This window comes from Lithobates pipiens, unplaced genomic scaffold, assembly GCF_037356315.1.
Source record: "Lithobates pipiens isolate NorthernLeopardFrog02 unplaced genomic scaffold, aLitPip1_a1.2 Scaffold_8, whole genome shotgun sequence".
Taxonomy (NCBI): Eukaryota; Metazoa; Chordata; class Amphibia; order Anura; family Ranidae; genus Lithobates; species Lithobates pipiens.
This window is the reverse complement of record NW_027507903.1, coordinates 542,526,856-542,551,765: the sequence shown is the minus strand read 5'-3', so window position 1 is coordinate 542,551,765 and position 24,910 is coordinate 542,526,856. Positions and strand designations below refer to the sequence as shown.

The following is a 24,910-nucleotide window of genomic DNA, read 5'->3' as shown; positions in this document are numbered from 1 at the left end:
CTTGTATAAATTCTCCCACTCCCAGCAAGCCTAATTTTTTTGCTAGTAACCTAAAATAAACAAACATCTCTGCTATTTTTATATTAAGACTTTTATAAAAAGTTTACTAACTGCTCATAGCCACTGCGGCTTCCACCTTGCAGCTTTCTGATCGGTTGACCCATGGGCTATGCCTTCAGGGTTCCAGAATCTGCCAGGAAGAAAATGTGGGACTACCCGTAACTTTGCTTCAGGTGCTAAATTTTGTGTTTGGAACTCACCTAGGTACTTAGTGTAATATGATGCTATGGTGGTCCGGGGCCTGTGGTCCATCCGCCACTGGAACCCAGGGGGTGAAGGCCACCATAAGTCAGGGTTGTAGCCCTCTCTGGAAGCCCAGGGTGCTGAATCCAGTCCCTGCGGATTTAATATGAAGGGCCTGGGCTGGAACTCTTTTCTTTTCAGCTTGTGGTGGGAGTAGCCAGTTACTGCGTTTCAATTGCTGCCCTTTTCAGAGCCCCCACCCAGCTCCTTCTTCTAGTGCTTCTGTTATTATGGTTACAGTGCACACATATCTTGCTTTGATGCAGCCTACGTTGGCCCAACTAAAGGTCATCAGCCTAGGTTTCTTAAAATTTGTTTGGCTAACCAAAACAACTTGCTTCTAGAGCCTGTTTTGTTTGGAGACTGGCTTCTTCCTAAAAAAATATTGTCCCTCCCAAGCTCTTTACTAAGTAGGGGTTCCTAAAAAAAAAGAAGGACAGTCCTTGTCATTGACCTGTTGAGGATGTCTGTGTTTTCAAGGACCCTGTGGCCTGTTCAAGGAATTGGTTTCTTTCATTGTTTTTTATGCAACCGGCCGTCGTAAACTTGTCTAACTGTCTGGTCCAAGAACAGGCGCGGTAACCTGAGCCTGTTCTCACAGATCCATCTGTCCTCCATCAGCTTACCTGTAGTCTGCACTACTGTGTGGATTAGCGGATAGGATCAACCAAATATACAGGATAAGCCTCCCTCAGTGCATATGTGAAGATCCTTTGGCTCAAGTGTTGGTCTGGAAAACTTCCGTGCAAGAGTGCCTTGTAAGGATGCCCTTCAAAGGAGAATGTCTATTTGCTGACTTCCTGGAGACCTACATTAAGGAAGGGAGGTAACAGTACCCTCTTATCCCAGAAGAGAAAGGCAAAAGTTTCTGCAAGCAAGCCTTCAGTTCCAGAGATGAAGGGGAGTTACTTTAGTTTCTCTCGGGACTTCAAGGTCAATTTGAAGCCCAATGCATGACGCACATTTCTGCCAGAATACCTGGACTTCCAAACCTACCAAGTTTGTGAACAAGCCCTTCTTACAAGGGTTGCCTTCACTTTTCAGAGTGGGGGAGTCTTGTCTGCCTTCAGGGCTATCTGTGCACAAGCAATTTCAAACATCTTGGTCATGCATCTCATATCCAGGGATTACAGTCAAGAGTTTGCCTCTAGCCCACCTGATGTGCTCTCCAGCAGCTCCTGTCACAGGGGATTCAGTGGATCCCCTGTTCCAGAAAGAGGTTTTAGGTGTTCTACTCAAATCTGGTCACTGTCTCCAAGGCAAAGGGAGGCCTTTACCCCATTCTGGATCTTAAGTTCTCAACAGGTTCTTCCATGTTCAAAAAAATATTCTGGATTTTTGTTTTTCCATGGTGCTTGGCGCTTGTTGCGCCTTTCCCCCCCCCCCCCCCCCCCACTTATGTTTGAGTATTGCTCTGTAGTCCTTTTTTTTATGTATGCTCAATAAACTCTACTCTGGTTAAAAAAAAAATATATATATTCTGGAGTCTTCTATGTCAGTCATGGCTTACCTTCTGACCTCTCTGGACATAAAGGATGAATACTTGCACATCACCACCTTCCTTCTGTATCAAAGCTACCTGTGTATTTATGTGGGCACGCAACATTACAAATTTGTTACTCTTCCCTTTGACCTGTCTATGGCACCTTGAGTCTGGAGCCAATGTGTTAGCTCCTGTTCTAACTCTGCTGCACTCTAAGGATATCCCTATAGTGAGATACCTGGATTGCCTCCTGCTGAAGAAACAGTTGCTTCAGGCCTTTTCAGTCAATGTCCATCTGGCAGTGCAGACCCTGAAGCAGTTCGGATAGATTGTAAGTCTTCAGGTGTTAGCACTGGAACTGACCCACAGCTTGCAGTATCTAGGTCAAATTGGGCAAGGTCCGATCCAAGGATTTTCTTCCTCTGGACAAGCTCCTGGCCCTCCATTCCCAAGTTTGGACTCTATGATCCAGGGGACAGTCCACCATTTACTTTCGAATGAGGGTTTTGAGCCTGTTGGTAGCCTCCTTCAAATCAGTTCGTACACCCAATTTCACTCCAGACTAGAGGTGCTCACAATGAACAACATAATGGAGGTGGAGTTCTGAATAAGTCCTAAGTTCAGGGGACTTGGTCATTGGTGGAAACCTGGCTTCTGATATACATCCTAGAATTAGCTTGTCCCTACAACACTGGACCTTTTCACAACAAGGTCACCTCGCCAGGATTTATTCGAACAATGCTACATCAACCATCAAAGAACACCCAATTTCACACTCGGGTAGAACCCAATTTCTATCTCAGGTAGAACTCTATGTTTCAGTTCTGTCTGCAATTAACATTCCAGTTGTAGAAAATTGGTGGTCAGACTTTTTCAGTCATTAATGCCTGATTCTAGGGGAATGTTCGCTTCACCTGGAGGGGTTTTGAGGTTTATGTCGCAGGTGGGGGGACACCACATGAAAGACCTCCTGGTGTCCATGTTCAGCAATAAACTGGACATGTTTATTGCCAGGACAAGAAATTCTCAGGCCTTCCCAGTGGAATCAACTAGATATATGCTATTCCCTTGCTAAAGCTTCTCCCTTGCCTGCTTTGCAGGATCAGAAAGGGGTGGTGGGGGGGCACTCCAATGACTCTCACTACACCGAACTGGCCCAGCAGGACATGGTACTCAAACTCCTGTCAGACGTTCTATGTTCCCTCCTGGATAGTTCAAATCTTCTGTCCCAGAGGCTGGTCTATCATCCATCTTCTTTGTCAGAGGATTTAAGGGCTTGGCTGTTGAAGCCCTAGTCCTGAGGGACAGTGGTCTTTCAGGTGCAGTCACCCCAACACTACTGAAAGAGAAAGTTTATCATTACACCTGGAAGGCCTACTTTGCATGGTGTGAAGCTAGGAAATTTCACTCCATGAAGCTCTCTGTGGGACAGATTCTACCTTCCATCCAATCAGGTCTGGATCAGTGTTTTGCCTTAAGTACCATCAAGGATCACATTTTGGTCCTGCCCATTTTTGTCCAAAGATTACTTGCATTTCAATTATTGGTGAAAACTTTTATACAGGCTGTCGCACACAACATTCCCCCATATGCACCCCATTGACACCATAGGTCTCCAGCTTAGTTCTGTCAGCTCTTCAGAACCTGCCCTTCGAGTCTATCAGGGATCTCCCCACCTTCCCTCATCCACAAAGTTGCCTTCCTCATTATTTTTGCTTCTGCAATATGAGTCCCTGAGTTAGAAGCCTTTTCTTGTAAGAAGCCCATTCTTCATGCACAAGGATAAGATTGTCTTGCACTTAAGCCTTTATTCTTCCCATTGTGATTTTTTCCTCCACCCTGACCAGGATATTGCTCTTCCCACCTCATCTCCTGTTCTGAAACATTCCAGGGAAATTTTGCTCCACTAACTGAATGTGGTCCACACTAAATGCCATCTCTCAGCTACTGCTTCTTTTAGACAATTGTATTTACTCTGTCACTCTTGCCTCTCGTTCCACTATTGCCACGTAGTATTTCAGACAAGTAATCCTTTAAGTCTTGAAGAATAAATTCAATATCTTATATTCTTGTATCTCAATTGAGTTTCTGGATGAATAGCATTGATAGTCAGACTGACTTAAAAACTAAGTGTGAGTTTATTGTCACACAGTTGGCATCATAAATACAATGTAAAAAAGTATAACAGTTCAGTGTAGGTAAAAATATATGAAATATAATCAATAGTCATAAATCTGCAATAAGCTTATAAAAGCATGTTTGCTTCATGGTTGCTGCCTTCTGTCTCCATGCTGTCTTGTTAGTCCAAAAAGAAGCAGGAAGTGACGTTGCCTTCAGTTGCTGAGAGATTGCAACTGTTCCAATTCATCAAAGGATTTGTGCAATTGACAGGAGTTTGGTCAGTCTTCTGTGTGTGTGTCTCTCTCCTAGAGGGTGTATGTGTTACCTTCAGTATTGATGTGTTGGCTTTATATGTTACTTGTAAACGTCATAACCTCACCAAAACTCAGAACCTTGTATGGCACACATAATGCCATCCTAGAGGAGGTACTAACTCAGATCTATGGATTTTGATTGACAAGCTCACATGTAACACTCTATACTTGTAGTAATGTTCTGATCATGTAATATAACTACTAAAATGAACATATATTACCAACTTTAACTACATTAATTAAATACATACTAATATTATTAATTATGACTGAGACTATGCTAGTCCCAACTTAACATTATTAAAAGTGAAAATAAAGGTTTGTTTTTCATTTGTTTAAAATAACAAACATGTCATACTTACCTCCACTGTGCAGTTCTTTTTGCACAGAGTGGCCCCGAACATCCTCTTCTGGGGTCCCTCTCACGGCTCCTCCCCGAATCAGATAACCCCCCAGGAGAAGCGATCTCCCGAGGGGGTTACCTTGCGGGCGCCCTCACGAGTCCAGCATTTGCGTCCATAGACACAATTTCTAGACTCGGACCCGCCCCCTCGTGCACGCGCCATTGGATTTGATTGACAGTAGCAGGAGCCAATGGTTGCGCTGCTATTATTCCATCCAATCAGGACCCGAGACACTGGCTTTTGCTGGTGTGCTCGTCCCCAAGATGAGATAGAGAGGGTACAGTTAAGTAAATTGGGGGCTTGGGGGGAGGTTGCAGCATTACAGGAGGTTTTTCACTTTAATGCACAGAATGCACAGAATGCATTGAGGTGAAAAACCTTGAAGGTTTACAACCCCTTTAAACAAATATGTATTATTCCTCTAACTACATAAATATTGATCTATTCTGGACCTCCCTTGACATTGTATACCAGATACCTTATATGTCATTCTCAAACTAGCTACACCAGAAACTTCTAGCATATTGCTGCTTCAGATGAAGATCTATTTTACTGAACATTTGATTAAGGTCATTCACACATACTGTATTTATTATGACTAATCATAAAACCAAATATGTTTTGGAAGCTTGCCATGAATATAACACCTATAAGTGCTGAATTCTGAATTTGGAATAATAGTCTAACAAGCCTATAGTCTGAAGGATAAGGTTCCTCAGTATCTGGCATCTGTTTCCCAGATTTATAGGACTGTTACCTGGTCTTTCGTCCACAGGTTTCAGTTTTAACAAGCCTCTTCTGATGCAAGTTTAGGGTAAGTGTAAGGTGGGTAAGTGTAAGGTGCTTCAGGCTGCTCTCTGTAAAGTGGTCCTGTTGACATTGTTTGCTAAGTTGCACGCTTCTCAGTTGCAATCAACTTGGATATCCCATTTCCCAAAACTAAGATCTTGGGTAACGTATACAATTAATTAACATACAATTTACAAAAGAGGATTTTTGACTTGTAGGTCCTTATAGGACGTATAGGTCCCCCCTCTCTTTTTTATGATTCACTACATATTGCTTGCTACAAAACTGAGGCTTGCTGGAAGTGGGAGGGGTTCTGCTAGGGCTGTCCTTACAGCTTTGTTTGCCAGTGTCCAAACATCTAAAAGTAGTAGCATAACTACATGTTCTAAACCGAAGATCCTGTGGCCCACATTGACGAATCTAGTTGCTTTTAATGTTAAGGTCCTTATTCTGTAAAATCCTCAAAAATCACAAAAAAACTCTGAAGTTGTTTTGTAGGCTCACCACACACATCACAATCTGACTGTACAACCTCCTTTAGAAATACGAACAACTATGTGCAAGTGTCTGGCTAGATATAGATTAATTGGAAAGCTTAGTTATAGGTGTGGCGATTAAGAAACATCTATTGTATGCTTACATTAGAAGGGCTGACAAATGACCAGGATCTGTTCTCATAGAAAAACACAGTAAATTTGTTTTGCTCGTGATTAGAAATCTGAACATTCATTTCTCCACAATGCACGTAGATACAGAGATGACTGTGGGTGGGCTTGAAGGTGCTTTTACTGCTTGTTCAGAACCTACACTTACTTTAGTGTGCTTGATCTGCATGCAGGTTCACTTATATAGTATACATGAGTAAAAACTTTGGAGCAGCTCTTTGCCAAAATGTACTGAAAAATATAAAAGAAAAATCTTAACTGTAAGTATTTGAGTAATAGTAGCTAATACTATGATTTTTTGTGTTTGTTTTTGCAGGGACATTGACTTCAATGGTACTACTATCGGGTACGCGCCCTTAAGTACGATGTGTGAACTGATGTCTGTTGGACTTAGTCAGGTAAAACAGATTCAACATTGGGGTCACTTCACTAAAACATAATATATACAATGTTTTTATTACTAATATATTTATGGCTATTTTTTTATGATGAAAATGTATGTTTTATCATCTTCTATAAATAAAGCAGTAAATAGAGCATGCAATGTGGAGATTCAGTAACAGTTTATGAAAACAAAATAATGTATTATGAGAAATACCATCTTTCATTAGTTAGACAGCCATTTTATGTGAAAAAAATATATTTCACATATGTGCAATAATTATGTATGTGAATTCAACAATTTTATAAGACAATTGTTAGAAAATAATATTTGAACCTGTGAACAGAACTGGAGGTGGGAAAGCGTCAGGAAATACTCTGGACCAGTGGCAGCCGGCGGTCCGTCGGCACTTACCCCATCACCGGCGGCTTCCCCTGTTCAGCAGCGGCTTCCCCTGCTCGGTGGCCTCCCATTCTCCTGCTTTTCTAGTACGGCCTCTCGTTCTCTGTGTCATTGCGGAAGCTTACGTTTCCTTTAACAAATGCTGAAACAAGTGGCGCTAAATATAGTGTATATTTACACCAATAAACATAAAATACTAAATCCTATAAATTTACACCAGTGAACTTCAAATCCTAAATAATACTTCACTGTGTATCTAGTGACTAATAAATCCAAGATGAATAAATGAATATTTCTTGAAAAAATCAGTTACCACAAACTATTATATGTTGAATAGCCTCCAAGTGAATAATAGTAACAAATAAATATAGTCCATTGAAACAACATACCCTGTGACTGAGTGATTATCCAAACCACATAATTTGTTACACACAATCCCTCTTCCTAAAGAAATGTTACTTAACACAGTGAAACTTCCTAAAACAATATATATTCCAATAATTGTAAAGTGTTGCAAAGTGAAATAATAGTCCATAAATCTTCAAAACATGCTCCACATAAAAAATAACAGTAAAAGCAACAATGATCAGTGTCTGTCGAATGAAGAACAGCTTTCATCTAGACTCTTCCACCACACCGCCGTTTCCTGCCTTTGGGCAAAAATGTCACTCTCTAGATGTACACAGCTGGTAGAGACATCCTCAAAAAGACTTGCAGCTGTAATTGTAGCAAAAGGTGGTTCTACAAAGTATTGACTCAGGGGGGCTGAATATAAATGCACACCACACTTTTCAGATATTATTGGTAAAAAAAAACATTTATTTTCCTTCCACTTCACAATTATGTGCCACTTTGTGTTGGTCTATCACATAAAATCCATACATTTTTGGTTGTAACATGACAAAATGTGGAAAATTTCAAGGGCTATTAATACCTTTTCAGGGCACTGTACTTGTTGCTTGTTTACATTGGAAGGCTGGCAGCCAGCCAAAATTCTACTCTCATAGAAAAAAGCTAAAATTTCACTGCCTGAAAATGTATTTCTTCATAATACCTACTGATGCAGAGATGAACGGGGGCTTATTTTAAAGTGCTTTTACAGAATATGAAAATATGTATTAATTTAGTGTGCATGATCTGTGCACAGGTTCACTTTAAGGTCTCATTCTCTAATTCTAGGGTTGAATATGACAAATGAAGGGCATACAATCGATCTGTACGTGAAATGCATGATCTTATTTTTATTCAGTCAACATTCCTTTTCACAGACTGTTTAGAAGTTATAATAAAGCGTATTTCTACCCATAAAATAAATGTTATGGGGGACGTGGCCTGGACATCTCGGCCTTCAAACCCCGGCATTAAATTCATATATTCGGTATGCAGTCGGCCAAAAGACACAGGATGAGAGTAGTAACATGAGGGACTCCCTCCAACAAGAGCCCAGAAGAAATACACCGCTATTTCAAACAGCTACAAGAGATCTGCCCCAGAGCCAGAGTAGCAGCACCACGAGGCTCCTCACGTGGCACCACGCAGAAGGGCCCAACTCGAGGAGACTGCAATATCCATCCAAACACCCTCTACAACACTTGAACGCTCATAAGAGACACTGGAGAGACTACAACCAGAAATGATGGCCTCCTCCTAACCACCCGAACATAATCCTCTGGACCAAGATATACGGACATTACTACAAGCCCTCCCCACCAGAATTGACATTGAGGCATTGACCCTCCGTCTAGAGGAAACTCACTGACGGGACATTCAGGAGGTGAGGGGAGAGGTTTCCAACTCGGCAGACAGGGAGAAGTGTCGGTCTCCTCTTTGGAAGGCTGGGTGTCAGCGATGGAGCAATCTCGGGACCAGCACCGAGACACGGCCATAGCGCTACAGCTCCACCTGGAGGACATTGAGGACTGGAGCTGCCGTAACAACCTGCAGCTCCAGGGATCCTGAAAAGTAGAGAGGCAGACACCCTGGGTGACACGGTGAAGAGGATTTTCAATACTGTACTGGAGGACCCAGACACCGACATAGAGCTAGACAGGGTGCATAGAACCCTGGGCCCGAGACCGACAGACCTAAGCAGACTACAAGATGTGGTGTGCAGACTACACCTCTACCTACAAAAGGAGACAATTCTATGCCGGGCCTGGGAACACGGTGATGTGGAAACGGAGGGATCCCAAGTCAGAATCCTACCGGACCTCTCGAGAGCCACCCCGAAACGCAGAGCCCTGCTGCGACCCCTCCTCGACCTGGCAAGGCAGAAAGGCTCTACTTACCACTGGGGATACCTGCTGGCGGTAACATTCCGCAAAGAAGCATCTGCCTTCACCCTGCAGACCACCGCAGACCTCCCGGGACTCTTCCGCTATCTGGAAACTGAACCGATACAAGTCCCTGATTGGCTTCAGATTCTTCCCCGTCCAACCGGCAGATCGGGCTTCTCCACTTTCCACAGCCCCCAGCCGCCATGACAACGGGACAGTTGGAGATCCCAAGCCACCTTAGGAGGAGAACCACATGAGTAGGCCCTGGGCCACCAATCCCTGTCTGACACCCCCCAAAAGTTCCCACAATGAGTTGCTGCCAATGACTGAATCTAAACATGTACCACCGAACCTACTCACTTTAACCGAAAAGGGAACATGAAAGTGACTGCAGCGGCCCCACTGGCTCCTCCTTCTCCCCCCGGAGCCACAGCACAATCGTCTGCCTGGGGATCCCCATGCCCAGAATACAGTATACACCGCTTGACGAGGAAGACTCTTTGGGCACACTACAAAAATGGAGAGGGACTACGTCCTTATAAAAGATAAAAGATACTGCTACTTGATACTCCGGACTGACCCTGAGAGATCAATGTGATATGGAGGTACTAGCACCCCAGGCAAACTTACACAGAACGCGGTCTACTGGAATAAGGGGTTCCCAGCACAACTGCTGATAATGGTTTGGGTGACTGCACGGACCCTGGTGAACAATGTACAAGAGACAACAGGGGATCGCTGGGACATGGGAACATTGCAGACCTCCCAACATGTCGATTGGGAGCCCAGTAACACAGATGCAAAGGGTCAACCACCAAGAACAATTAAAGCAGGAGAAACGGGATGGGATCCCCCATCAGGTGAAACACCATTAGAAGGGGTAGTGGGGGTCTTTGGTGCTCTGGATCTCCCTGGGGGGGGGCATCCTGCTCTCCCTCTGGGATGGGGCCCACTTAATGGAAGCCCAGTGACATTTGCGTTCCTGAAATGGACCACTAACACTACCAAAGCAGCAGCTTCACGACCTGGAGGTCACGTGTGAAACTCCTGGCATACACGGTACACCTCACAAACTCAGGACCTTAATATTACCCCAGTTTATCACTCCACATACGCTAAAGCTAAATCCAGAGGGGTCTCCATTCTAATTTCAGCCAAGATTTCATGGACATAAATAGGCGCAAAAACTGACACAGAAGGAAGATATCTATTTCTGAAAGGCCAGATAGGTGATGTGAGAGTAACCCTTGCAAATTTGTATGCCCCAAACGATCACCAAGACACATTTCTAAAACGACATTTAGAACAGCTTGTGCACTATGCGGAAGGACAGCTAATTGTGGGAGGAGACTTGAATATCACTCTGACACTGACCGAAGACACCTCCTCTGGGACGTTATCTACTTCACGAGACTTGCGTAAACGCATCTGCGCAGCACTCCGCTCCGCACAACTAATAGACGTGTGGTGCCTTTTTCACCCTGGGGGAAAGAGACCATACATTCTTTTCCAGACCCCACCAGACATACTCACGCATTGATTACTTTCTAGTTCCCCACAGACACTTACAAGCAATCAAAGGCACCTCAATAGGGTCAGACCACGCTCCGATAACAATGCGATACGTCTTAAAGACATACATATAACACAAAAACCACCATGGAGACTAAACGAGAGCCTGCTACAAAACTCAGAAGTCCTTGCAGATGTGATGAAAGAGAGAAGACAATATTTCAAATCCAACGACTCTCCTGACAGTAATGCAGGAGTGGTGTGGGAAGTTCATAAGGCTGTGATTCGTGGAGTACTCATCAAGCATGGCTCCGGACTAAAAAGACAAAGGATAGCACAATTGACCTTGCTTCTCCACAAACTGCAAACATTAGAAACAAATCACAAACTGACCCAGACTAGGGACCGAACTGGACACTACCGGCAAACAGGTCACTGATTTGTTACATTCCAATACAAGCCAAAGCGACACTGCAGATTTGCCGGAAAAAAATATGAGTCCGGTAAGAAATGCGGGAGACTGTTGGCTCAATCCCTACAAGCACAAGAGCTAGAATCATATGTACCACACATCACATCCCCACCGGACAGAGAGCCTCCCTACCCCAACACATTACAGAAGAATTCAGGTCCTACTATGCATCTCTGTATAATCTACACACACCACAACCCACTCCAGAAACTACAACAAACTACATAACCTCATCCCTTATGCCATCCCTACCAGCAGAAACTAGAGAATTACTAGAAGAACCCATTACGGTATCAGAACTCCAACTTACCTTAAGTAGTGCCAGACAGGGGAGCGTGCCGGGTCCTGATGGTTTAACCATTTCATACTATAAAACCCTACTCCCTTCACTAGGACATCACCTAGTTAAACTGTTCAATGACCTTGGCTCAGGTACAAAGCTGCACAGCTCCACACTGCAAGCGCAAATATCGGTAATACCAAAAGAAGGTAAGGACCCGAGCCAGTGTGGTAGTTATTGGCCAATATCCCTCCTAAACACTGACCTTAAACTCTTCACCAAGATTATAGCCTCCAGACTGCAACAACACCTACCACACCTAATACATCTAGACCAGGTTGGCTTTGTACCAACAAGAGAAGCCAGAGACGACACCACCAAAGTCCTGAACTTATTATACATAACTAATAGTAAGCAAACGCCATGCATACTCCTCGGAACAGACGCCGAGAAAGCGTTTGATCGGGTAAGCTGGAGGTTCATGTTTGCGACGCTGAAACACACAGGTACAGTATAGAGGGGAAAATGTTTAACTGGATCTCGGCAGCCTACTCAGACCTGACGGACAGAGTTAGAGCAAACACTGTGATCTCAGACACATTCTCGATTACTAATGGACCCAGACAAGGGTGCCCACTCTCGTCCTTACTTTTTGCATTATTCTTAGAGCCCTTCTTATGCCATGTGAGATTAAACCCAGATATTACAGGAATAGCAGTAAACAAGTCACAATATAAAGTATCCACATACGCAGACGACCTGATGTTCTCTATTACCAATCCAACCATCTCCCTCCCCAACTTAATGCAAGAGTTTGAGACATATGGGCAAATCTCCAACTTAAAAATAAACTTGAACACGTCAGAAGCAATGGGACTAGGAATAACACAACCACAACTTACACACCTTAAAGCCAGCTTCAACCTGAAATGGACCAATACAGCCGTGAAGTACTTAGGCACTCACATCCCCCCAAAACTCTCTCAATTATTTAAACTTAACTTTCCGCTCCCCCTACACACCGTCCAAAAACGACTCAACCAATGGAGCAGTGGTCTACACTCTTGGTTTGGCCGCTGTAATATCTTAAAAATGACAATCCTGCCCAAATTTTTGTACCTCCTACAGTCTCTACCGGTACATGTACCCGCAACATACTTCAAATAAATACAAACAGCATTCAAAACCTTCTTATGGGGGGGGGGGGGACCCAGACTCATAAGAAAATACTCTCACTCTCAAAACAATACGGAGGACTAGCCATGCCAGAGATCCGCATGTACTACCACGCAATACATTTAAGCAGACTTATTGACTGGTGGCGACATACAGAAACCAAACTATGGCCACAACTGGAGCAGGCACAGAGTGAAATCCCCCTTAATAGAGCCCCATGGTGCCACAAAACACTACCAGCATATCTCAAATATCCATCACTAATAGGCAACACCATTAAAATCTGTACACAACTACTATTGCGGGCATTTCTCTCCTCTCGCAACTCACCCCTAAGACCCATCCTAGGTAACCCCCAATTCGAACCAGGAATGAGAGACCCACAGTTACATGCGCTGAGGGGTACAGGGATACATCAAGCCTCCCATTTTAGCAATGGGGGAAGATGGGCAACACCCGCCGAACTCTCAGACCCAAATGGCCAATACCGACTGGACTTCCCGAGAGCACTACAGCTCTCCCACTTTCTTAACATTATGCCTCCTCCCAACGCCAACAGTCAACCCCTAACTACGCTGGAAGAGCTTTGTGCTGAGACAGGAGTGATATTACACACACTATCCCTGACATATAACATGTTAATCGCACCACCAGAGAAATATCAACCTCCAAGCCTAACCAAATGGGAAAGAGACCTGAACTGCCACTTTACCACCAACAAAAAGCAGCACATCCTCAAATTGACACACAAATCTTCACTCTGTACCAAAAACCCAGGAAACGAATTACAAGATCTTCACACGCTGGTACAAAACCCCAGCTTTATTACATAAATTATTTTCCACAACATCAGACTTATGTTGGCGATGCCAAAAAGAAACAGGCACCTTGCTACATATTTTCTGGTCCTGCCCCCAGATTCTGAGCTTCTGGAGGGAAAAAAATTTACTGACCACAATGTTCCTGATGACCCGGCATACTTCCTTCTACATGCTAATGACACCCCTGCACGAGTATACAAAAAATCAGGTGTATGCCACTTGCTTGATGCAGCCAAGGCCTGTATCCCCATTAACTGGAAGTCCCCCCACCCACCTACCATTGAGCTATGGCTCCAAAAAATAGAGGACATTAATAAAATGAAAGCCCTAATCCTCACTAGCCAGAATAGAGAAGAAACAAACTCCAGAACATGGCAGCTGTGGAATGTGTTTAAATCCTCAGAGGGACAGGCCCTCAGAAGAAGAGATTCAATGACCTGAACATTATTCGCCTAAGTCAAGGAGGTCCCCCCACATCAGACTACATAACACATGTTTAGACAACAACATCTAATAAGTAGACACATAACTCCATGATCGTGAATCCCCCCCCACACCTAAATGTACCCCGTTATCACCCCCCACATCTCTCTTTGCACTTTAGGGCTTAGCCCACTTTCTTTCTATTTCTAAATACTGTTTTGCTAGAAAATTTGGAAAATGGAAGGAGACAGGACGCACGGGGATACGTTTTTCCGAATTACTACACACAGCTAAACAGAACAACCATACTGAAATAGAGACTTATAACAGTAAGCGGTTGGTACGAATCCCTGGATACAGCTAACCTAGTAAACCTCTGCAACATGATGTCTTAGATACGCACTACCATGGGCACGTGTGGCAATGTATACCTATATTACATTATTCTCACCCATGCACTAGATTTACTGTTTAAGTAATTATATATGTCTCATGCCGTGTACACACGATCTGAATTCTCGTCAGAAAAAGCTCTGATCGTTTTCCCGACGGAATTCCGCTCAAGCTGTCTTGCCTACACACGGTCACACCAAATTTCAATCGGTTAGAATGCCGGTGAAGTACAACACGTACGACGGCACTAGAAAAAGGAAGTTCATTAGTCAGTAGCCAATAGCTTCCTTCTCGTAGTTGAATCTGAGCATGCATGATTTTTGGCGTGTCGGAATTGCATACACACGATCGGAATTTCCGATAGAAAGTTTTTCCGTCGGGAAAATTGAGAACATGCTATCAATTTTTTGGCTGGCGGAAATTTGGACAGCTAAATTCCGATGGAGCATACACACGGTTGCATTTTCCGATGAAAAGCTCTTATCGGTCTTTTTCTGGCCAGAATTCCAATCGTGTGTATGCAGCATTGCTGTTATTTTGTTTATCTTGTTATTGTGGCCCTTGTGGGCCTGTTTGCTGAAATTAATAAAACATTTTGCAAAAAAAATAAAAAATCAACTTTGCATTATTCAGCAGCAATAAGCATAACCAATGACATTTTGGGAAAAAAAATGTATACTTACATTTTCATGCCTGTTGCTATGTGGTCCCTTCTAATCTGCCCCTTCCTCTCCGCAGGTGCCTGACATAATTTCCCTCCCTGTGTTTGCTAGTGCTTCTGGGAGATGTTTGGCATCATTTCCCAGGAGTCAGTGGGCAGCGCCGAGGGCTACAATCGCGGTATTTCAAAACTGGAAGTGACGCGGGCAAAGGCGGGTTATATCTTAGGGTTATCTTCGTTGCCATCACAATGGGACGGGCACTTCCGATGACACCGCCCCGTTGTGATGGCAACCTGTGAAGTTTCCTGCGCCACTGCATGCACTTACTGCTCATGTCTGAGAATGGGCCGTGCATGCTGGGAATACAGCATGACCGCATACCAGAAGTTTATGCTTGTGGGCTTCACCTGCCCACATGTACAGTGGTGTGAAAAAGTGTTTGCCCCCTTCCTTATTTCCTGTTCCTTTGCATGTTTGTCACACTTAAGTGTTTCGGAACATCAAACCAATTTAAACAATAGTCAAGGACAACACAAGTAAACACAAAATGCAATTTGTAAATGAAGGTGTTTATTATTAAAGGTGAAAAAAAATCCAAACCATCATGGCCCTGTGTGAAAAAGTGATTGCCCCCTAAACCTAATAACTGGTTGGGCCACCCTTAGCAGCAACAACTGCAACCAAGCGTTTGCGATAACGTGCAATGAGGCTTTTACAGCGTCCTGGAGGAATTTTGGCCCACTCATCTTTGCAGAATTGTCCTAATTCAGTTACATTAGAGGGTTTTCGAGCATGAACGGCCTTTTTAAGGTCATACCACAACATCTCAATAGGATTCAGGTCAGGACTTTGGCTAGGCCACTCCAAAGTCTTCATTTTGTTTTTCTTCAGCCATTCGGTGGTGGACTTGCTGGTGTGTTTAGGATCATTGTCCTGCTGCAGAACCCAAGTTCGTTTCAGCTTGAGTACACGAACAGATGGTCGGACATTCTCCTTCAGGATCTCTTGGTAGACAGCAGAATTCATAGTTCCTTTTATCACGGCAAGTCTTCCAGGTCCTGAAGCAGCAAAACAGCCCCAGACCATCACACTACCACCACCATATTTTACTGTTGGTATAATGTTCTTTTTCTGAAATGCAGTGTTCCTTCTACGCCAGATATACTTGGACACACACCTTCCAAAGAGTTCCACTTTTGTCTCATCGGTCCACAGAATGTTGTCCCAAAAGTCTTGGGGATCATCAAGATTTGTTGTGGAGAAATTGAGATGAGCTTTGATGTTCTTTTTGCTCAGCAGTGGTTTTCTCCTTGGAACTCTGCCATGAAGGCCATTTTTGCCCAGTCTTTTCCTGATGGTGGAGGCATGAACGCTGACCTTAACTGAGGCAAGTGAGGCCTGCAGTTCCTTGGACGTTGTTGTGGGGTCTTTTGTGACCTCTTGGATGAGTCGTCGCTGCGCTCTTGGGGTAATTTTGGGCGGCCGGCCACTCCTGGGAAGGTTCACCACTGTTCCATGTCTTCGCCATTTGTGGATAATGGCTCTCACTGTGGTTCGCTGGATTCCCAAAGCTTTGGAAATGGCTTTATAACCCTTTCCAGACTGATAGATCTCAATTACTTTCTTTCTCAATTGTTCCTGAATTTCTTTGGGTCTCGGCATGATGTGTAGCTTTTAAGGATCTTTTGGTGGACCTTACTGCGTCAAGCAGCTCCTATTTAAGTGATGCCTTGATTGTGAACAGGTGTGGCAATAATCAGGCCTGGGTGTGGCTATAGAAATTGAACTCAGGTGTGGACAACCACAGTTATAGTATGTTTTAACAAGGGGGGCAATCACTTTTTCACACAGGGCCATGATGGTTTGGATTTTTTTTCACCTTTAATAATAAACACCTTCATTTACAAATTGCATTTTGTGTTTACTTGTGTTGTGCTTGACTATTGTTTAAATTGGTTTGATGTTCCGAAACACTTAAGTGTGACAAACATGCAAAGGAACAGGAAATGAGGAAGGGGGCAAACACTTTTTCACACCACTGTAAGATGGTAATGCCCAAGCAGAATGCATCAAAGGTAACTTTTCAATAAAATATTGATAAATGCAGTGATAATGTCAAGACTAACCAATGCTAATTATACATAGATTTAAAAAAAAAATGTATATGTGGTTGGAACTCTGCTTTAATGAAAATAGTACTTTTTTGGGGGCCTAAAGACTCTAATTATGGTCTTTTAATCCCAGCTAACAAATTTCCATATTTGGGATTCATGACCACTAACAGATACAGATTTGTAAAATATATAGTGTTTTCGCTGACATTTTGAAGCCAAAGATTATTAGATGTTAATGATTGTTATCACCTAATTTGTGATCACTGCAATTAGAAGAAGAATGAAAATTAGGTGGTTCATTGAATTTTGAGGATGGTTGTATTACAATAAATGCATAAAAATTAATTATCTCATCACATGAATTTGAATTTGTGTCATGACATCTTATGACACCTATTTATCATTTTCCTAGGATAGCTTCGTGGCTGCAGCTGGTGTTGGAGCAACAATTGCTCATGAGATGGGGCATAATCTGGGAATGACTCATGACAAACCCAGCTGCACATGTGGAGCCAATACCTGCATCATGTTTCCAAGTGTCAGGTACATACTATATCAATGAAATTGTATGTTCTCCGCATGCTTGTGTCTCTCCTTCGACAATTTTAGAACACACTAGAGGGTCAAAATGTCTTGGTGTGCAAGTGTGTATGCTTGACTATGAATATTTATATGTTGGTGTTTTCAACAGCAAAAACTTTTACGTTGCACTTGTGTATATTCTCAGTAAAGTATATGGGATATGTTATTCCTACAGTAAATAAATGTAAAAAAAATAAAAATAATATCTGCAAACAATTACAATTCCTCAAAAGGGGTTGTTAAAAGTAAATCTTAAAGCGGTAGTAAACCCGCAATTTTTTTTTTTTTTTTTTAAACCTGCAAAGCAAAAGGCATAATGAGCTAGTATGCACCGCATACTAGCTCATTATGAAATACTTACCTTAGAACGAGGCCCCGACATCTGGCCCGATCCACGCCGAGGGAGCCGACATGCTCCCTCGGCGTCTCTTCCGGGTATCGCGGCTCCGGCGCTGTGAGTGGCCGGAGCCGCGATATTGTCACTCCCGCGCATGCGCGCGGGAGATTTCAGTCTGGCCAGACGAGCGCTGCCGGATTTTCACGGAGAGAACCCCCTTGTGCGCATGCGCATACCGAGGGGAATGTACGGTTTAGGAGATATTTTTTTTACCTACAGGTAAGGGAGGCCCGGAATAAAAGACAGAAAGGAAATAGATGAAGGGCCGGGCATGACAGATGTGGAAAGGAAAGCAACTATAGGGTTAAGAAATGGAATTGGAAGAGGAAGGGGAGGAGCCATTGGAGAGAGGAACAGAAAGGGGGTGGGAGGTTATATATAGAGTGGGCGGGGACTCCCGGCAAACGAAGAGAGGACAGCAGGGAGAAAGTTTGAACATGTCCACAGCACCTCTGGGGGTATGGCGTTGCGGTCTGGAGACTTCACGGTGGCGGACGTGGGGGGCTCCTCAGCGTGCTTGGGGGCGACGGATCCGGGGGAGCTGAGTGGCTTTTGGGCGGAGTTGGGGCCCTCAGGTGGGTTTAGGCGGGGGGCATCACCGGGGGGGCGAGAAACCACGCGCTTGAGGTTCGCAGCTTCCGGAGCGCTCTCCTCCAGGCCACTCCACCAGAGCTCCGTACGTCTCCAGGTGCTGTTGACGGACCCGCCGGCCCCCTCCGACTAGTAGGACAGCTTCCTTGCCGGCTAGGGGTACCGGGCGGAGTCCTCCACATTGGCGAGGCGTGGGGGGGGGTTTGGCCACAATGGCGCCCACTTCCCGTCTGGGAGTTCTGTGCGGGGGGGAGCAGTTCCCCCTTCCACGCCAGCAGGGCCTACACGGGGCGGAACGGCGGAGCCGGGTGACACCAGCAAGGCAGCTACCGCACGCTGTCGGCAGGTCCCATGCGCGGCTTGCGGGGGGGGGGGGGGGCGGCTGACGGGTCGGGGCCGGGGGGGACCGTGCGGAGCTATGTGGCAGCCACACTGCACGGTAGGAGTGGGGAGGGTCGGATCTCTGGGAGAGGATGAGCCACGCCACGGAGAGAAGCTACGGCCGCTGGGCACAAGTTGCCTGGGGGGCTGGTCACGCCCATGCTACCAACGGCAGAGGTGATGGTGGAGGGCGAGATGGTCGCAGGTGGAGGTCTGTAGAAGGATCGAGTCGGCGGGAGCTTCCGGAGTCACGGCTGAGGGGAGCAGGCCCTGGCAGCCAGGTAAGCCTTAGAAATTCTTTCTAACTGTTTTGAACGCAGCAGGGTGCAGGATGCTGGATGTTGGTGGGGAGGGGTACTGCGGAGGCAGGGACGGGGTGCCAGTTGCCCCCCGGGGGGGCGGGCAGCGGTTCCCTGCCCCTCGGGGGACTCGGGAACCTTCTCAGAGGGGCTGGGGGGTTGCAGGAGTGGCTTAGTGGGAAGCAGACTGTCTAATTGAAACAGAGCATCGCGGAGGCCCGCGGCGGGGGTTGACGCGGTGGGATTTCTGCCCGGTACTCTGAATGTCGAAGTGAAGAAATTCCCTGAAGCGCGGGTAAACGGCGGGGGTTTTGGCAGTCAAGCGGAGGGTGCCCCCGCAGGCTGCGCCGCGGGTTGGGGGATGGGTGAAGAGACTGGGATGGGGAACATCCTGGGGTGACGGTGGAGACTCAAGGTACGACAGTAGGGGAGTGTGGCGAGGGTAGAGGTGATCTGGTGGGGCCATGTGGCGGAGCGTAGGTCAGCATGGGCGATGAGGGCAGTAGGGCTCGCGTCGGACACTGGAGGTGTGGGACGAGCTTGGTGAGGGTGAGTATGTGGAGAGTTTGCCTTTGGCCCTGCGAGGAGTCTGGGCTGGACAGGGTCAAACCGGTGACTCTGAGCAGTACGAGGGGTGGAGGAGGGGTCACCGTGCGATGCCCAGGCCCGTCACGGATTGGTTGCGGGTTGCTATCATGGCCAGCGGGATGGGTTCCCGGGGCTCGGCGTTGGGTTGTTCCGTTCTGGGTACGTGATGAGGGGGGCTCCTATGGGGTATGGTGGGACAGCGTGGCTGCGTTATGAGGAGCGATTTAGGCAGTGTAGTGCTGTTTCGGCCGGATATCGGGCGGAGGCCACGGGGAGCTCAGCCAATGAAGGCGCTTGATTTCGTTAGCCAGGGCCCCGGACCGTTTTTAGGGGGGGGGGGGCGGGGGGACCTGGACTACCAGCCGGTCCAAACTGGGGGGTGCTGGCGTTCTATGGGGCGTGCAAGTCTGGGGGAGGACGGTCCTTCGGGCAGGGGTGCTCCGGTTGTGGGGGTAATCACCCCCTGTCCCATTTCTTCACGGCAGGAAGCGTGGCGGCGTAACTGCTTACCACAGGGATAACCTCGGCGAAGGTGGACAGGACGCGGCCTGGCCTGAATGAGAACCCTGATAGGGGGGGATAGGTTTTGGATTCCCGGTTCGTTGGCGGTGGTCCCGCCTATGGCGCGGGCCCTGAGGTCGGCACTGCTGCATCCCGGGGGGGGGGGTGGTTTTCGGTGGAAGTGGCAAAGGGGTGGCTTTGGGCTGGTGGGCTGGCTTTCTGCTGCCCGGCCTTTGCGGGTTTGGGCGTGTCATGTTTGCGGGGGGTGGTGACAGGGTCGGAACCTCACCGGCCTTGACTTATTCATTTCCGCATATCCGCTAAGGGGTGCAGGGAGGGCTGCCTCAAACCCTGAGGCTTAGACGGGGTCCTCCATGTCCTTGGACAATGTGGTTGGTTGGGTTAAGTACTGTGGGCAGGGGGCGATCACGGGCAAATGGGACATTGCGTCGGTAGTTTGTTTGCTATAGGTGCTCCCGGTGAGCTTTCGCCTCTGGGGGTGCTGTTGACTGGTGCAGTTTTCTGTGGACATATGCTTGCCCACGGGCTGTTTCTATTTCATGCCTTGTTTGACCTATTCGGTTCATTCCTCGATTGGGTGGTAAGGTGTGTGTCTGGAGGGATATCTGTCGCCCCTTGGATGACTTTCCTTTTGTGGCCCCCCCCCCCCGTCCTACTGGTTGTGGGCAATCCGCTTGGACACGTTGCAGCGCATTGCTAAATTTTGGGGTCTGTTAACAACAGCCAGGATGGAGGGGCAGGCGACGGGACTGAGTTTCTTGGGCATCAAGAGACAGGGTTGCCATGGTATGCAAGTTGCCGATGAATGAGGTGGATGGGTTCAAGGTGGTAATTGGGGGGAGGGTGGGGCTTAAGAAAGTGCGACTTTGGCAGCTGCAGTCAGTGGGGCGAGTTGAGTTTCACTGGCCGCATTATTCCGCTGGGTAGGGTGGGCAGGTGACTGTCGGCGGCCTCGGTAGGGGGGCAGGTTCCGCACATTTCATTAGCTTGCCCAGGGAAGGTACGGGGGTTGTAAGGGTTTGTCATAGGTTCCTGGAGGAGCGCAAGGGCATTGGATTGGCTTGGCTGGATGGACTGGTAAGTGATTTCGATCGGGCCTTGGTCACGGGCTCGGCGGGGTCGATGGGCCACGGGGCCATTTCCACGGTCCGTAGTGCGTGGATTGGCCGGAGTCGGGGGGCGGAGGCAAGCTTCAAGGGAAAACTGGTACTGCTGGCATTTTAACGGTGGGCTGCCGGTGGAAGTCTGGGGTATTACTGGTGGGGATTTAAGGATCGGGTTGACCTGCGTTAACAGGGGTTTCTGCGGGTAAGTATTCGTGTCTCAGCGTTTTTCTCAGCCGCTGGTCCAGCCGTGGGGCCACCTAGTGTTGCGGTGTTCAAATTTGAACATTCTTAAGCGGACAGTCCATACTCTGGGAGTTAAAACTAGCTGGGGCCACTTCTTTGTCTCAGGTCAGTGACAGCAGGGAAGGTGGGGATCCCCGGTCCGGAAAGGGGGGCTGGGGCACTACATTGGAGTCATTGCAGGATGGTTCGAGGGGTCGGTGAGCGGGCCAACTTGGGTGACATTATGTACAGTGGGGAACGGAGGGGTTAGTCGTTACACGGCTGGGTAGGGCCGTTTTTGGATCTAATGATACTGTACTTTGTGTCCAGCCAGATGGATAGAAGGGGATTGGTATCGGCCATCGAGCGTAAACGGGAACCTTGGTGTCCTGATTTACACTCATAGGCAAGCGGGTTTTCACAATGGGATTCTGGGTGAGACACGGGTTTTCAAGGTGAGTCGCGTTACGAACTACAGTTGTTCCGCACAGAGATTTTCGGTTGCGTTCTTCTGGGCAATTCGGGGGGCAGACCGGTCAGTCCGGCGAAGAAGGTAGAAGGGGTCTGGTATGGCGAGCCGTGTGTGTCTAAGGGGGATAGAGTTATGCTGAAGCTTCTGGGGACGAGGACTTATCATGAAGGGGGGGTGTGGATATATCTATATGATGGTGTGCATTGGGGGATGGCCGGTTGCTGATGCATAGTGATAGGGGATTTTTGTCCGGGTTGCAATTTGTGGGGTGTTTCAGACATGCCTGATAGCGGGTGGGTTGGAGTGTCTACTATTTGCCTCACACTCCTTCTGCATTGGGGCGGCCATAGAGGCTGCCGGATGTGGGTTGGATGAGGCTGCTGTGAAGAGGAATGGGTGGTGGGAATCCGGAAGTTTTAGGTCTTATGTGCATCCACACTTGTTGGTGGAGGGGTATTCAAAAAATAAAAAAATAAATAAAAAAGAGGGGGAACTGAATATGGCACAACGGGGGTTAGTTTCTGGTGTTGGTAAGTGTTTTTTGTATGGCTTCCTTATGTCCTTTCAGAAGGAGGTCGCTACGCCTCGTCTGGAACCTAGGACATTCTTTTCCTTTTTTTTGGGGGGAGCCAGGAGAGCAGGGGTTAGGACAGGAGGCAGACAGCTTGGGATTTCTTGCGGAGAGGCAGGCATCAGGTGGTTGGGTAACCCTGGGATAAGCTGGGACAGCATAGTGCCGGAAATACAACGGGTTTTCCCAGGGATGGTAATGGTTAAGTCCGATACAGTCGGGTAAACCTCTTGGCGGCTGGCGGGATCGGAGTCGGGACCCATATAGTTGGCATGATGGTGAACAAGGCTCTGGGAAGTTGGGTGACTAATATTGGGGTTTTTTGTTATTCGGCACACGGAGTTGGAGATTAATGTGGGAATGTCCTGCCGGGGGGATGGAGTGCTTTATCTGCGGTGGGTATTGAGCTATGGGCTTGGGGCCTGCAGGACGGGATTAAACAGGCCTGCGGGTGTGGGGGGGCCCTCAAGGCTAAGGGGGTCATCCTTGCGGGCTGTGGCGGTGTCTTTAGTCTTTGATGGTGGCAAGAAAACAGATGTGATGGAAGTGGTGGGGGGCTCATAGGTGGTATGTGCCCCCCTTTGGTGTATTCCAGCGGAAGGGTAGGCTGGAATACGGGATTGGTTTGCACTGCGGGAAAGGGGGTTGTCTCCGGGCTGATAAACGGCTGGAGGCCTGGTATGGTGAAATTTGGTCCCGCAGCGTACTGGTGGAAAGTGTTAAGTGGATAAAGGTCAAGTCGGGGTACCGTCAAAGACCAACAGACTGGGAGTTTCGAAATTGTCGTTACAAAAAGGTGTATATATATATTTAATTGAAGTTATTTAAGTTTGGTTTTGAGATTGGTTAATAAAGGCTGCTATGGCCTTTTTACACTCCAAACTCCGTGTGGTCTATTTATTAAGGATAAGAGGGGGAAAGTAAAGGGGTAATAGGTAAAAAGGGGTTGGAAGAAGTAAAAGGTAATTAGGGGGAAGTTGGTGATATCTTGAATACATTTGTCAAGCCTTATTATAGGCTTTCCTGTAGGTAAAAGTTAAAAATGTGGGTATACAACCACTTTAACGAAATGTAAAGTCTGCCGTTACTGACCTTATGACCTTATTGTATTTCTGTCCCTCCAATTCTAAAGCCTCGTACACATGATCGGATTTTCTGATGAGAAATGTTCGATGACAGGCTGTTGGCGGTAAATCCAACCGTGTGTATGCTCCATTGGACAATTGTTGTTGGATTTTCCACTGACAAATGTTGGCTAGCAGGTTTTAAAATTTTCAACGGACAAATGTGTGTTGTCAGACTTTCCGGGTGTGTGTACACCAGTCCATCGGACAAAAGTACAAACACGCATTCTCGGAAGCAAGGACGAGCCAGAAGGCGTCAGTCTTGTAAACTAGCGTTCGCAATGGAGAATTAACGTTCGTGACGTGGCAAATTATGAAGTCTCGAAATGCAGCGTACAATTCTCTTCTTCTTTAATGAGATAATAATGAAGCTGCTTTGCTGGTGATACTGATGGAGTTATTGCAAAACTAATTTTCAAAGGCTTTTTTTTCTAGTGATATCAAGAATATTATTATTATGCCTTTTGATTTTTTTATTTGGGCAAGTTACCACAACACCATTATCCCGTAGTTTTTTAGATCAAAGATACAACTATGTTGGTGTCCCTTGTCAATTTACATTGTATTTTGTTTAATGTAACTGCCTACTCCCAAACTGTCATTTGAAGTAAAACAGATAGCCAAATATCCTACTTAATTTTTTTTATTGTGCATTAAAAAAAGAAAACAAATAAAATTAGACATGCTATCTGACAATAGAACTTAACCAAAAAGTGCATTCTATGCATCCAAAAATATAGAAAATATACCAAATCAAATCATTAAGGCTGCTTTCACACTGGGGCGGTATTCAGGCGTTACAGCGCTAAAAATAGCGCCTGTGTAACGCCTGAAAAAAACCGCCCCCTTTAACTCCAGTGTGAAAGCCGGAGGGCTTTCACACTGGAGCGATGCGCTGGCAGGACGGTGAAAAAAGTCCTGCTAGCCGCATCTTTGCAGCGGTGAAGGAGCGGTGTATTCACCGCTCCTATACCGCTCCTACCCATTGAAATCAATGGGACACCGCGGCAATACCGCCGGCAAAGCGCCGCTGCAGCGGTGCTTTGCGGGCGGGTTTAACCCC

General features: G+C 46.5%; 1 protein-coding gene across 1 annotated transcript in view; it reads left to right on the top strand.

Annotated features, from left to right (window-relative positions):
- LOC143962250 (zinc metalloproteinase-disintegrin-like batroxstatin-2) overlaps window positions 1–24,910 on the top strand; it is a 79,834-nt gene that overhangs the window by 11,237 nt on the left and 43,687 nt on the right. Inside the window, exons 5-6 of the mRNA XM_077471571.1 lie at window positions 6,396–6,477; window positions 17,405–17,535. Coding sequence (XP_077327697.1) covers window positions 6,396–6,477; window positions 17,405–17,535 — 213 coding nt within the window. The remainder of the gene's footprint in view (window positions 1–6,395; window positions 6,478–17,404; window positions 17,536–24,910) is intronic.